The following is a 15,001-nucleotide window of genomic DNA, read 5'->3' on the forward strand; positions in this document are numbered from 1 at the left end:
GAATTCATCTTAGAATTTCGAAAACCTTTTTTTTGTGAGAATCTCTCTCAGTATTCTTGATGAATTTATTTCAAGAATGTGCAAAAATCACCCTTGTATCTCGTCTCAGAATTCTAGGATAATCCCTCTCAGGATTCTGGAACATTTCGAGAGAATCCCAAGGGAAAGCTTCTCTCAGGATTCTGAGACAATCTACCACAGGATTCTCAGAGGATTCCTCTCTGGGCTCTGAGACAATCCGTCTCATAGATATGGAGTAATCTCTCTCAGGAAAATGAGAGATAATTTCTACCAAGATACCGGAAGAGTCTTGCTTTCTTTTCGCTCCGGATTCTAATGTTATCTTTTCAGCATTCTGAAGAAATCTCTCTCATATTTCTAGAGTTCAGAATTCTGGAGGAGTCTCTTTAAAGATCGTGGGGGGTTTCTCTCAGCAGTATACGGGTAAAAGTATTGGTAAAAATACATCTCAGAATTCTGGGGAATGCAAAAATATTAAATTTCATATGTTTTGCAGAATGCTCTGTCTCAACGTTATTTCCATCAGAGTAGCGAAATGTTCGATGTACAATCTAAAATGTTGATATTGAATGTAGTAATACAAATAAAACATACCATGAACTTGAACTACATGCAGTATACGAATCATTTCATAGTTTTGTAATATTACATAATATCGAACCGATGTCGAAACATCGATTCAAAGCATTCTGGTAGAGCGAGAAGCTAGATTTAATCGAAATTGTAATTTTACTTGAGCATCCCCATTTCACTCCAAAAAACATATTCCGCTCTCCAACCGGTTCGCTCTTATTATATACCTGCAGCTGGCGATAGTATCGCCAGCTGTGTAATACATAAGTGATCAGCAGAGTAGGTAGTAGAGAGCAAATCAGCTGTTTGTAAAATCAGTAGAAATAAACCGCCGCGGAGGAAACATCTCCTCTTTTCGTTTTCGTAATAAAGTAGTTTGGTGTTCGCGTTAATAAAAGTTTTTTTTTTTTTTTTAATTTCTTTGTATTTGTGAATTTTAACTTATTGCTAATTCTTCACAGGTTAATAAAAGTGTTTCCGTCGATAATTAACGAGTTTCCAATCAAGTGTCCGAAAGAACAACCCGCGGCGGGCGCGAACACATTCGATTAAATCGGTGAATGGATTCTGTTGATTCGACTCGAATAGATTCACAAAAATAGATGTCTCAGCCAGATTTGCCCATAAGTCATCAACAACTTCAGTTCTATGTTCCGACAGATTTGCCGATTTTGAAATGGCGTGCATCCCGGAAATCAACATTATCTACCGAGAGCCTACCTTCAGTTTCCTTTTTTTATCAAAATTACTTTATTTCTCCCGGAGCGGCGTGACTCTTCAAGTAGTTTTAAAAGTCATTCTGTACTTTTATCCCACTCATTTCATCTTTCTTGGAATCGTTCAGTTTCAACAATAGAGTTAATAAACTATAGAGGACGAATGTCGCTGCTGTTCCCTTTGTTCTCGTTCGCAAACATGTCGGGTACCTATCTGTCAAACTGCATACTTTTTCGCTTTGACACTTATAGCCCGGCCTATCTCCGCCAGCAAGAGATGTTTCGGCAGCGACGTCAGCGACATTCTTCCTCTATAGTTTATTACCTCTATTGTTTCAACCCTATCCATTTCCATTGAAACCTTTATTTTTTCAACGGTAATAGCACTAGCGTACAAAATGAAACGAAAATCATGTACTTCTAACAACGTTAAACGTTTTCCATGCATAATTTCGTGAAACCGTTTTCCTGAATGGAATACGCCAAGTCTTGAGTGCTTCACCCAAATGCTCATACACCATCATTATCCATTGGTTTATTTATTATTATTATGATCAACAGACTTAATTTGGACCCAACGATCTGATTACTTTAAACAAAACAACAAGACAGTTTTCATACAATTAACTAAGTATACAGAATTTCAACTCATCACAACAAATTTAAACCATAACACACAATATACAAAAACACACGTTAGTGGTACTCTTCTATGGATTCTTCATGGTTCCCAGTAACTGGATTCATGATGTTCGAATTCTCTGAATAATAATCCTGACGGCCAAGTTGACTCCAAGTTGACGGCCGGGTCCTTGTATTGCCAATCGACTCCAACCTTGAACGAAAAGTAGCGCAGGAGTTCGATATTGCTCCAACGTGGCACTAATCTGACAACTTTGGGTTGTGTATTGTTCAGTTGTAGAGAGTGTGACACCATTTCACGTATTGCATCTGGGGAAACATGCTTTGCCACTCTGGTGAAAAACAAACTTGCGGGATCCAGTTGATGTAGTTTCGGCATTCGAACCCATCCGCAGCTGAGAAGAATCGCTGAAATGCTGAGATACAGTTCTTTCGCGATTAAAGTTTGTTTGAGGTGTAGACTCGGGTGTAGATGTAGACGGGATGGCTGTTTAACGATTGTTGCAGTTCAACGAAGCATTGCTTCACTTTTGTAACCACGTTACACATTTTATGGATAACTCGCTTCCATTACTCCAAGAGATTGATTGATTGGTTTGTCTTTATTTAAGAGACTTTCAGCCCTTGGCCGACTCCAAGAGAGTTTCATTGTGGTTTTGTACCTACAACGCCCTCCATTGTGATATACCACAACTATTGCTTTGAAAGAAGCTTGTCCTCCGCGGTTTGTGCGGATCGCAAGAGGTATTCCTGAATGGAACTCTGATCTGTTCAAGTTCAAAATATTCTTCAAAATATCTACAAAATTCTTTTGTATAGTTACGAATCTCTAGCTACCGCCCGAGAGTTATAGCTACATAATCGACTTAGTGGGTCCTTAAAAGCTCTACTTACTTCAAATCTCCAGGAGTAAATGGAGGTTTGTCCTATTTTTCTCCGGGGGGATTTGAGTATTTCAAACATTTCTTCAGGCTCTAGTTTAATTTAAAAAACATTTCACTTAATACTTCACTTTTGCAAAAGAAAATAAAAAATGAATAACTCTTTTAAGAAAAACTAGAAAGGACGAGCAAATTCCTTTTAATTCTACTACTGTGCTTATCTTCGGTGTCCGAAGATAAGCACAGTAGTAGAATTAAAAGGAATTTGCTCGTCCTTTCTAGTTTTTCTTAAAAGAGTTATTCATTTTTTATTTTCTTTTGCAAAAGTGAAGTATTAAGTGAAATGTTTTTTAAATTAAACTAGAGCCTGAAGTAACAAGTTCTACTAAAAGCTCTAAAGTAATAGTAAAATTTCAAACATGTTTTGAACTCTTGTAGTGTACTGTTGGGTATTTCCATAGTTTTATCCCAAAAGGGTGCGTGCGTTGTATAAAGAAGGAATGAGTTCCTAGTTACCTCATTCTTTCTAAAATTCTTGAAATGCATTATTGATTATCACATCTGTGATGTTCGTCTGGCTGACATGCCTATTCATGTGAGCTCACATGCCTCCCAATTTGGGATGTCCACAGTGACTCTTTAAGGCGAAACTGGATCCATTTCCTCACTCTTTGGTTTTTGATTTTTTATTAAATAACGAAGCGATATTTTCAAAATCGGTTTTCGTGCACATGTAGAGTATGGATCAGGGTATCTTCTGATTTTTTTACGCGAGAGAAAATGTTTTTCGTTTTTGCAGAAACCATTTTTGAACAAAATTTCACTAAAAAATGGTTTCTGCAAAAACGAAAAATATTTTCTGTAGCGTAAAAAAATCAGAACATACCCTGATCCATACTCTACATGTGCACGAAAACCAATTTTAAAAATATTGCTTCATTATTTAATAAAAAATCAAAAACCAAAAAAATGAGGAAATGCTTCCAGTTTCGCCTTAACACAAAGTTGTATACGTTTTCAAGAAAACACTCGCTCAAACGTAGTTTGTGCTCTGGTGATTTCTTGAATATTGAGGATGTTTTCAATGACGTGACTTTCAATGTCATATTGAAAGTCGCATGACGTCACAAGCTACCTCCAATGAGCTATAGACTCTCTTTACGCTTATGCGTTTTACAGTGGCCTTTTCAGGGCACTGATTAAACCCGTTGTGGTATGGGCTATGAGCTCTCGTTGCGCTTATGCGTTCATTCCCTCTTCTAAGGCACCACTTCCTATTTCATCACCTTTCCCTTTCCTAATTTATTCTTGAAAAAGTCAAATTACTTATTTATGCTGATGGCATGAAGCTCTTTTTGGAAGTCAGGAATAACCAAGATATAAGTATATTTCAGAAGGAAATTCATATTTTTTACAAATGGTGCTCAAAAAGCTTATTGCAGCTGAATGTTAAAAAGTGTAATTTAATAACTTTTAGCAGAAAACTAAGCACACCTACTAGCGCAATTACTCTAGGAAACCAAGAAGTAGAAACATGTGAAAGAGTTAGGGATCTAGGAGTTATTTTGGATTCTAAACTAACTTTCACAGACCATTACAATACGATCATCCATAGAGCAAATAATATGCTTGGGTTCATAAAACGCTTCAGCTACAATATTGAAGACCCGTATACAATAAAAACTCTGTACATTTCTTATGTGAGGTCAATTCTGGAATATTGCAGCGTTGTCTGGTCCCCTTTCAGAATAACGCATATCGACAGGATAGAATCAGTACAAAAACAATTTCTATTATATGCTCTTCGGAAACTAGGTTGGACAGTATTTCCTCTTCCATCATATGAAGCACGCTGCATGCTTATAAACATTCAGACATTAAAAGAGCGTCGTGAGATCGCCATGATCTCATTTGTAAATGATATTATTTCGCAACGAATTAACTCATCTGAAATTTTATCTAAATTCAATTTCTATGCACCTACACGGCGTCTTCACAGTCGAACACCTTTTAAAACTTGTTATAATCGGACGGATTACGCTAAATTTGGACCAATTAATCAAATGATGTCAATCTATAATGAACATTGCGAAATGATTGACTTTACAATGTCTCGGCATAATCTAAAACAATATTTCAATAACAACAGAAATAGACACGCATAGTTTGAACGAACTACTTTTTAGACCCCTATAAGAAAAAATAATAAAATGCATTAATTAGAAATAGAAAACAAAATTTATGTATATGTTTATGTCTATGTACTAGTCTACGTTGGATTGACAAAATAAAGAAAAAAAAATAAAAATAAAAAAAAATAAAATATAATTCCCATCCCTTGTCCCATTCTCCCTCAAATAAATGATGAAATAGGCTCATATGTATGTATGGCGATGGCACAAATGTCCCAAATGGAGGAAAACGTGCCTGTGGAGCCGGCCCTCTGATACCCCAAACAAGCATTGTTATGAGGAAGTTATAAAAATTAACGTGGAACAATTCGTCATTGATATCATCATCATCATCAAACATCTGGAAGCAGTTTTTTCATTCAAAACTAAAATGTTTGCATCAAATGGGGACCAGAATACAGTGAATACATTTTCATGTCCATTGTTTTGATTTTCAACGAAAAAACTGCTTTTAAATTTCCGAAAAGTGGTAACGAATGCTTGAGCCTTAAAACCAATGTCTTAATATAGACCATGGTTTTGGCTCCGTTATGCATATGAGGTGTCCGGGCCTTTTGAATAAACGGATAAGTAAACAAATGATTCTTTTGTGCTTCTCGATTAGATGCTAATATCACGGCCTAGATTCCATTGACTGGCCGAAAAAGCGGAAATTTTCTTGGAATTTGATGTCGGAGTTTTTCTCAATATGCTGTTCCAAGTAGGGCTCATATAGCCGAGGCGGTAAACGCACGGGTATTCAGCATGACCATGCTGAGGGTGACGGGTTCGATTCCCGGTCGGTCCAGGATCTTTTCGTAAAGGAAATTTCCTTGACTTCCTTGGGCATAGAGTATCTTCGTGCTTGCCACACGATATACGCATGCAAAATGGTCATTGGCAGATGAAGCTCTCAGTTAATAACTGTAGTAGTGCTCATAGAACACTAAGCTGAGAAGCAGGCATTGTCCCAATGAGGACGTTATGCCAAGAAGAGAGAGAGAGAGAGCTGTTTCAAGTGCAACTGGAATTCTGATTTTCTGGTTTCGACTGAGACGGCTAAATTGACAAGCCAATCAAGCCAGGAAACACCGAGCCAGGCAGTACTGGTCCCAGTCGATTTAGATCCGTAGAGCAAGGCCTCTTCACTAGCGACTCAATTGCGCCACACCTTGGCTCGATGGTATAGGTATACTGTGGTGCATTTTCATGTTGTTCTTCCATTGCTGATGGTGACGTTTGTTCGTTTGGCGTCCGTCGTCGTGTCCATGTGGATTCCTTCTCTACTGGGGTGGAAAAGTACCTAAGCACGGTGCATTCCATGGGAGGCTGTTCAGTGTTCAACAGCAAAACAAACTAGTCACTTCCTGTTTTGTTTCACCGGTGGATGTGGTGGTTGTCGTCGTCGTCGTCGTTCCCGGTTGGTTGATGACCGTCCGCCTTCTAATGACACCATTCCATGAATTATACCTACCTGGCTATGCTGATGCTCTTTTGTTACAGTGACCGGGCCGCTGTTCGCGTTGACGGCGGCGTTGATGACGACGAGAACGGTGACGGCTACGTCACAGTCAGTCACCCGAGGCAAACCGGAAGGAACCCGCACTGGGAAACAGGATCAATTACATAAAACATACTCTTTGGGAGCAACAAAAGGAAACACGCCGCCACACTCCGGTTGTGTCCAGGCGTGTAGGTCTGATTGCTCGTTGGTCGGTGTTTGCATCTCGTCATGGTGTTTCAACGCTGTGTTCGTTCTGATACAATGGCTAGGGTGTTTGAAAAGCTTGCAGCCTGCAGGTGACAATTTACGTGTTCCATCAATGTTTTGCTTTGAAGCAATTGGACGAAGTGGTTCATAACACAGGTTTACAGGGTTTTGGAAACGGTTAGGTAACGTTTCTTTTGCGTGTAATTTTATGAACAGAACGGATAGACGTGTTTTTCGCTTAAGGGTTATTTTATTCAAAGCATTCTACACTAAAATATAACATTTAAATCAATTTAGTACAAGTGTATTGCATTTTCTTAGGATGATTCACTAAGAGATAAGCAGAGTTTCAGCAAAGAAACACCTTCAGAGTTTTCCCAAAGAATTTTACCTTAAAATCTACGATGCGTTTCTCAACAAAAAAAATCAAAGATTCTATAAAGTCCTCGATGTTTTCATTTAAAAGTTACCTTCCAAAGAATTCACTTGTTCTACCTCTGTTTGGAAATGTGGATAATTTTCTAAAGAATTAGGAAATTCAATAATGCTTTTTGAATGCAATCATCGCAACAGTTGTATCAGTTCAGGTGAAATGCTTAGAATCAATTGAATCTAAACTCTAACCTATCAAAATTAATGATCCTTTCTGTTCGCAGTTTATCAGCTGATTCGACAGACCCCAGCCAAAAAATAGCTCTCTCCATAGCAAAATCATCCTCCAATAGGAATGTGACAAATGGACAAGCAGATGGCAGTGGGTCTTATCGCATTTAGTCACGCAAAAGTAATCTGTTTCTGCAGTTAGTCCGAACCGGAGTCCGTAAGTATTTTCCGCACATGTCCCAGCCAGCATCGTGATGTTGGGGCCGATGCTGATACCGGGATCGGATGGCGTGCAAAGCTCTTGTCCAGAATGTCGTCACGGAATGTAGTGACAAAGCGGTGGGGCAGAGGTGAGTGATGACCGCACCGTTTGTTCGGGAGATAACATTATCTCGGCTGCTATTTTGGGGCTTATCCCGAAGAAGGTGTCAAGGTTCATCATTCATCACCATTTTGTTTCATGTCCGTTGAAGGTATGTCACTAAGCTTTGTATACATGAATGCTTTTAATAAGGGTTGTAATGAAGGTGCATCCAGATTGTACAATTTAGTATTTTCTTATCGTTATTAAACAATATTCTCTATCGTCACGTAAACGGAATCAACATCCAGAACTTCAGCAAGTCGAGCACCATTTAAACTTCAGCTTTCTGTTATCCTACACGCACGAACGAGCACACGCACCCCCAAGAAACCACACGTCTCGGGTGATTACACAAATCATAAATCTTGGGGGAACGTTTGACCACGTCCCAACGGAAGAACAATCTTGGGACTTCCTCTCCGGTGCCGTCTCTACCAACCTTAGACCGACCGACCGACCGACATGCCAGAACAGGAAGAAAGTTATCCCACAGATAAATGTTGACAATTTCCCTCTTCGCAATATTTATCTACTCGAGCAAGAAACACGCGCCCACAATTCGATACTCACTTACACACACTTTGGGGAAAACGTGCCCAGGAAGACTTCTGAATTGGTTTTGTGCTGCCACCTTCTTTGTATCGAGGAAATATATATATAAATACTGGAAAGTTACCCTGCGGGGCCATCACACTGTGAATGATTTCGAATATTCTTCTATCCAGCTTTGGTAAACTTCTGGGAAATTTGCAAGTTTGATCTGAAAAAGAAGCAACTCCCCGTGAAACAATACCGATAAGTAAACTATCACTTACCTCCGGGATGGGATAAATGGTTGGTTCGATTACTTGGTTCCTGTTCCAGTCTTCGATTTCACCCATTTTGAAGACACCGTCGGTCCAGAATCCTCTCTGAATCTGCCCCGTTCTCGAGTGAAGATAAAGTCCTTCTCCATGCTTGAGGCCACCACTGAACTGACCATGATATCGATTGCCCCCAATTTCAAGGAAAACGCCCAACCCATGAAAACGATCATTCAACCATTCCCCCATGTAGAAATCTCCATTGTCGAACCACATGAATCCTTTGCCGCTACGTTGATCCTGCTCCCAATAGCCGAGATACTTTCCGTGGTTGTAGTATTTGATCCCAAGTCCATGCTTTTTCCCATTCTCCCAATCTCCGACATAAATTTTAACATACAGTTCAGTGTCCTTCAACTTCCGGTACATTATTCCGTATCCATGTCTGCACAGTTAGAAACAATTATATAACTTAACTATTCAGCATACGAAACTAATCAAACCTTAAACCACATCGCCATTGACCCTCGTAAAGCAATCCGTTCGATTGTGACTGCTTACCGAGCCCAGATTTTCGATTTGATACGTCAACCTGACCCTGGTAGTGGCTGGAGCGAGTGAAAAATGATCGGAGTGGGGAAGGCGCCATGTCCTGATCTGGAATAGGGCACTGCAAGCTGAGGTTGCAAATGTAAATGTTTATAAGTCTTTGACGTTTCTTGGGTTTATTGTTTACAATTCGGAAATATTGTCATCTTTTCATGGGTAGTTTGATTTAATTCAAAATGTGGGGTACGCGTGCGTGGGAAGTTGTCCTGATGATGACACAGTGGCGGGGGGAGGTCCGACCTGGGATTCCACAGGAATTCCATTCAGAATTTCTCCACAATTCCATCATGGTTTCTTCAGAAATTTGATCCAGGACTCTTCCAGATATTATTTTTTCTGAGATTCCCAGGAAGTTCTTGATGAAATTCTTTCGATTTTTCTAGGATTTCTGCAGAAGTTCCTCTGGGGTTCATCCATTTGTTTCTTCTGAGATTCCTGAAGAGGTTTCGTCTGGAATGTTTTTTCAAGAGCTTTTGCCAGGATTGCTCCAGGAAGTATTCCCGGGATTCTTCCCGGGGTTCCTCCAGGGATTCTTTCTGGAATTTCTTAAGGAATACCTTCTGAGATTACTTTAGCAGTTCCTAGATTCCATCCATGCAGCGATTCTCGATCTCTATAACAACGTTTGTCTTACTAACATTCCTTCCCATCCTCGATGACCGTAAGGACGTGGCAAACGCCGTTATTGAGAGTTCTCGAACTGTGTACATTGAGAAAGGGTTAGCTAGTCCCAAGACCCGTTCATTGATTCTCTGGGAAATTTTGATTGCTCCGGTCAACCACGGAGTAGAGTAATGTGGGGCGAAAGTTCGCAGTGGGTCTTTCTCTGCGCACGTGTTAAGAACCCAGACAAACTTGTACATATGGGTTTGACACATTATCCCCGAGCAGAAGGGAATGGCAAGAGTATAATAAAATATGTTATTTTGGCAAAATGACTGAGTAACGGAACGATTTATTTTTATGTTATTAACATAACATATCATGTTATAAACTTATCTGTCATAAGTGGCAAAATAACAAAAATCATAACAAAAAACCCAGATTAATCCACCTAGTGGTGATAGTGCCTTTCTCATCGAAAATGTACTCATGATCTTTCCTTCGACGTTAGCAGAAATGTTCGAAATCCTGGGAACACTTTAAAGCAAAATTTTTAACAAAGCCGTAATCGATTTGTGAAACTTATTGATGGCACATATTCCAATGTTATGTTCAACGACAAAACAGAGCTGAACAATATCAGACCTGTCAGTTGACTGCTTGACCATCTTAACTTTATTCACAACCACAGATCACTTTACGATCTTCGACAAAGTTTTCTTTAGCACACTTTAAGCTACATTATATTATCCTTGGTAACACGGATTTAGGGGCTGTCCATAAACCACGTGGTCATGAAGGGGGGGGTGGTTTCGGCCAGTGAGCATTTTGTATGAACGAATAAAAAATTTTGTATGGACTAATGACCACGCGGGGGGGGGGGGGGGGTTTAGAAGTCCCGAAAAAATGACCACGTGGTTTATGGACAGCCCCTTACCTCCTTGTAAGAAAAATGCAAAAAGGGAAATTTTCCATACAAAAATCGAAATGAGAAGAGCGATAGCTCATCCAGCCGCACCCAAATTTTGCGCAGTACTTTTAGACGAGAGAGGAAATTTAGAAAAAAAAACCTAATTCAGTGTTGATGCGATCAAATTATAATTTTCCCATTAAACGTTGATCCATCCTACTATATATTTAGGCTCAAATGAGAATGGCAAATGCTCCAGAACTAAAAAAGCACTTTTTCCAAAATGATCCAAATATCTAATAAAATGAAAATGTCCGATTGATGATTTAGTCAATTATAACAATCTCGAACACGCTGGTTTTGTTCGCTTGTTCGTCATTCTGAATAAAACGCTTTGTCAGTTTTGGATAATATGCGATTCTCATTTGAGCCTTAACACCGCAGGAATCTGAAATAGTGTAATTTGATGAGCTCGCCTTGGTCACAATTTTGTTCTCTTAAATAGAGGGGGGTAAGACGGACATGGTTAGGAAACACTCTATTTTGACAGTGTAAACAATGCGATAATTAAAATTTTATTTCCATACTATTTACTTCGACTAAGGTACTTTACAGTCTGCAAGCCGATTTTGCAATAAAATTTGATTTTTCATGACTTTTGAGATAATTTAAAAGTGATCTTCAAATGTATGTTTTTCAATAGTGTGGGTAAGACGGACCAGTAGGGTGGATAAGATAGACACGTTTGGAAAATTAGCTAATAAGCCATTAATTGTGTTAAATGATGTTTATGGCCGTTTATATTCGGTAGATCAATCATAGTAGAATCTAAATTTTATTGCCGCCTCAAAATTAGATCCCATCACAAAAGCGTGTAACAAGGTAAATGATTGATTATTATTTGCACTTTTGACATATGTATTCTCCCATGGAGTGGTTGAATAATCATCGACTGATAAGAAGATAGAGTTAATCGTATAAGAAAGCCAAATTTCAGCTCTTAAGTGACAGAACTAGTCGGTGGTCCGTCTTACCCCCGCCTCCCCTATATGAAGACTTCGACCATTTCTTCACTTTTAATCTATTCCAAAGTTTACCAGGCTATCAAAAAGCCACGATTTGATCAATTGCTAGAATTATTTTTTCATTTTTGTAATTCCGCTATTTGATGTGCTACATGCACCCGGAATCAATTTTTGTATGTGTTCTGAGGCTATTTTCTTGCTAGTTATTGAAAAAGCCGCGATTTTGTGTGTCGCATGCATAGGTTTGGTTCACTTTTATATTTGACCACTTACGATGGAACACTTCAAATCGGTTCCCCGACACGACTTGTTGTCCCGAATATCCTGGATAAAAAATTACCATTCATTACATGGTAAATATTGTTAACATATGACTGGTTTTATTGTTCCCAATAAAACACAGTAGATATATTGTTACTTTTTACAACACAAATCAAGCTCATATAGCTCATACAATAAGTGAACATTAGCTTTATTAGTGACTAATTGATTCGAATGTTTTTCAATAGTTCTTTAACAATGTTTAATTACTATCAGTAAAAATTAATTTAAGTTGTTTTTATACAGTTGGAAAAGTGTCTGCAAAGTTCTCATGGACTTTTTATTAAAAAAGGATTTATTTCTCAATCACATATAAAACAATTCGTAACAAATAAATAACAATATATATTATTGTTGCTTGGATCATGTTGTTCTACTCTGTATAATCAAATACACAATCACTTGACATATTTTTTTTTGTTTTCATTTTAAATTTTAGTACTGTAGATGTTTCGGTTATCGAATGTTAATCGCTAAAACTACAACGACTGACAGACGTCAAACCGAGTTGGCAGATGAAGCTCTCAATTAATAACTGAGGAAGTATTTATAGAAAACTTGCTGAAAAGCAGGTTTATCCAAGTGAGGACGTTACGATAAGAAAAAGATGAACAATGATTTTTCTATTGTTTTTCACTAAATTAAAAGAATCTAGTAAATAGTAAACTACCATTAGTTACAATACAAATACAATTAGTTTAATGGGATCAATTGAACCGATGTTAAAATAAACATGCAATAATATTTGTTGTTATGTAAACAGATTTCGCCTTTGAAAAACCATAGAATTCATATTTCTCAGTAACATTTTTCTCCAGCATTTACAGGTACTAATGGCCACATGAATTGTGAACGATTTATGGTATGGATCATATGACCTGAGGTCCGACTTGTGATATTTGGCAGTTATTTGAAAAGATTGATGATAGATCTTATCAACAGCTGCTAAGCAATACATATAAGACACACATCAGAGTGTTTGGTTCTTACCATAAAATGTGCATATCATTCTGGCAGCCGTTAGTGCTAGTAAATGCTGGATATAAATGATAACGGGGAACATAAATTTCATGGATTTTAAAAAGCGAAAACTGCTTACAAATAACAACAAATATCATTGTATTTTTATTGTAACAACGATTCATCTGACGCCATCCAATTAATTGTAGTTGTATTGTAAGAACAATGGAAAAACATTAGGATATATTGTTTTCTTTTGAAAATTGCCCTGAAAATGTCTCATAAAAACACAATACATTCTCTTGTTTTTCGTGAAAAAATGTATGAAAATTTTCTCAAAATGTTATGGTTAAGATACATAACGACCACCATTTTTTATTGTAAAAGTGACATTTACCATTCGTTGAATGGTATAGAACAATAGGGGTGATGGTGAGTGTGCTGTGCAAATTACAATACGTTCAATGGTGAATAAATTTCGAAAAAATGGTGTTGTAACAATAAAATTTATCGGATTTTTATGATATTTTTTTTATCAGGGATGGTCTGAGGCTATTATCTAGCTAGCCGTTCATCAAATTACCAAATAAATCATTTGATATGTTACATGTACAGTAGACGTTCGATCGGTGCAAACGGTTTAACTGCAATGCTTTTAACTGCAAGTCCGGTAAGTGCAAAAAATTTGCAGTTATCGCACCGCTATCCGTCAAAACGGTGCGCCAAGTTAGCCCAAACGAACAATCGAATGAATTTTTCGTTCATTTAACGTCAATTGATGGGTTGTTGACGCCTATCTGACGTTGCAGTTATCGAATTTTGTTCGCTAAGTGAAACGTAAACATGTTGCAGTTATCGAACGTCTACTTTGGTTCTCTTTTACATTTGACTATTTCCGGCGGGATACTCGGAATCGGTTCCATAACACACTGATATGGTCTGAGTCTATTTTCTTGCCAACTGTTTATCATGTTATCTGAAAAACCGTGATTTGAGGTATCGCATGCATGGGTTTGGTTCACTTTTATATTTGGCCACTTCCGGCGGGACACCAGGAATTGGTTCCGGAAAAATACCGGTTCAGATATGGTTTTAGACTATTTTTTTGATAACCATTCATTAGGTTATCAAAAAATCCGCGCTTTGATATGTCGTATGCATGGGTTTGGTTCACTTTTATATTTGGCCACTTCCACCGGGACACCCGGAACCAGTTTTGGAACACTACCGGTTCAGATATGGTTTGAGACTATTTTCATGATAGCCGTTCATCAAGTTATCGAAAATGCCACGCTTTGATATGTCGCATGCATGGGATTGGTTCACTTTTATATTCGGCCACTTCCGGCGGAACACCCGGAACCGATTCCGGAACATTACCGGTTCAGATATGGTCTGAGACTATTTTCATGATAACCTTTCATTAGGTTATCAAAAAAGCCGCGCTTTGATGTGTCGCATGCATAGGATTGGTTCACTTTTATATTTGGCCACTTCCGGCGGGACACTCAGAACCGGTTCCGGAACACTACCGGATCAGATATGATTTGAGACTATTTTCATGATAACCGTTCATCAAGTTATCGAAAATGCCGCAATTTGATGTGCCGCATACATGGGTTGGTTGCATTTTCATGTTTGACCCCTTCCAGGGGTATCGGTCCGGAACACCTAAATGGCCATAACTCCGGAACGGCTGGACCGATCCGAACCATTTTCAATAGGAAACAATGGGACCAGATTCCGCGTCGAATGAGCCGTCGATCGTTAAAATCGGTTGGTATTTACTATCTAAAAGTGAGGTGACCTTTTTTTGTACACATACACACACATACATACATACACACACACAGACATCATCTCAACTCGTCGAGCTGAGTCGATTGGTATATGAAACTTGTCCCTCCGGGGGCTCAATCAATTTTTCGTTTTTGGAGTGAACATATAGCCTTTCGGTACACCTTGGTGTACGAGAAAGGCAAAAATGTTCCTGGAAGACCAGTTAAGGCTCTATTGAGAAAGGCAAAGGCTCCAGAAATAAAAAAGCACTTTTTCCCAAAATGATCCACAAATCGAAGAAAATGAGAA

At 38.4% G+C, this 15,001-nt stretch overlaps 1 protein-coding gene across 1 annotated transcript; it reads right to left on the bottom strand.

Annotated features, from left to right (window-relative positions):
- Positions 1 to 7,839: 7,839 nt before the first annotated feature.
- On the bottom strand, positions 7,840 to 9,197 carry LOC109404253 (MORN repeat-containing protein 3). Its single transcript, XM_029856605.2, has 3 exons — positions 8,989 to 9,197; positions 8,498 to 8,930; positions 7,840 to 8,442 (listed from the first exon to the last, which is right to left on the bottom strand). The coding sequence occupies exons 1-3, from the start codon at positions 9,132 to 9,134 to the stop codon at positions 8,371 to 8,373; spliced, it is 651 nt and encodes a 216-aa protein (XP_029712465.1). The 5' UTR covers positions 9,135 to 9,197; the 3' UTR covers positions 7,840 to 8,370.
- Positions 9,198 to 15,001: the final 5,804 nt, after the last annotated feature.

The sequence above is a fragment of the Aedes albopictus genome, chromosome 2 (genome assembly GCF_035046485.1).
Source record: "Aedes albopictus strain Foshan chromosome 2, AalbF5, whole genome shotgun sequence".
Taxonomy (NCBI): Eukaryota; Metazoa; Arthropoda; class Insecta; order Diptera; family Culicidae; genus Aedes; species Aedes albopictus.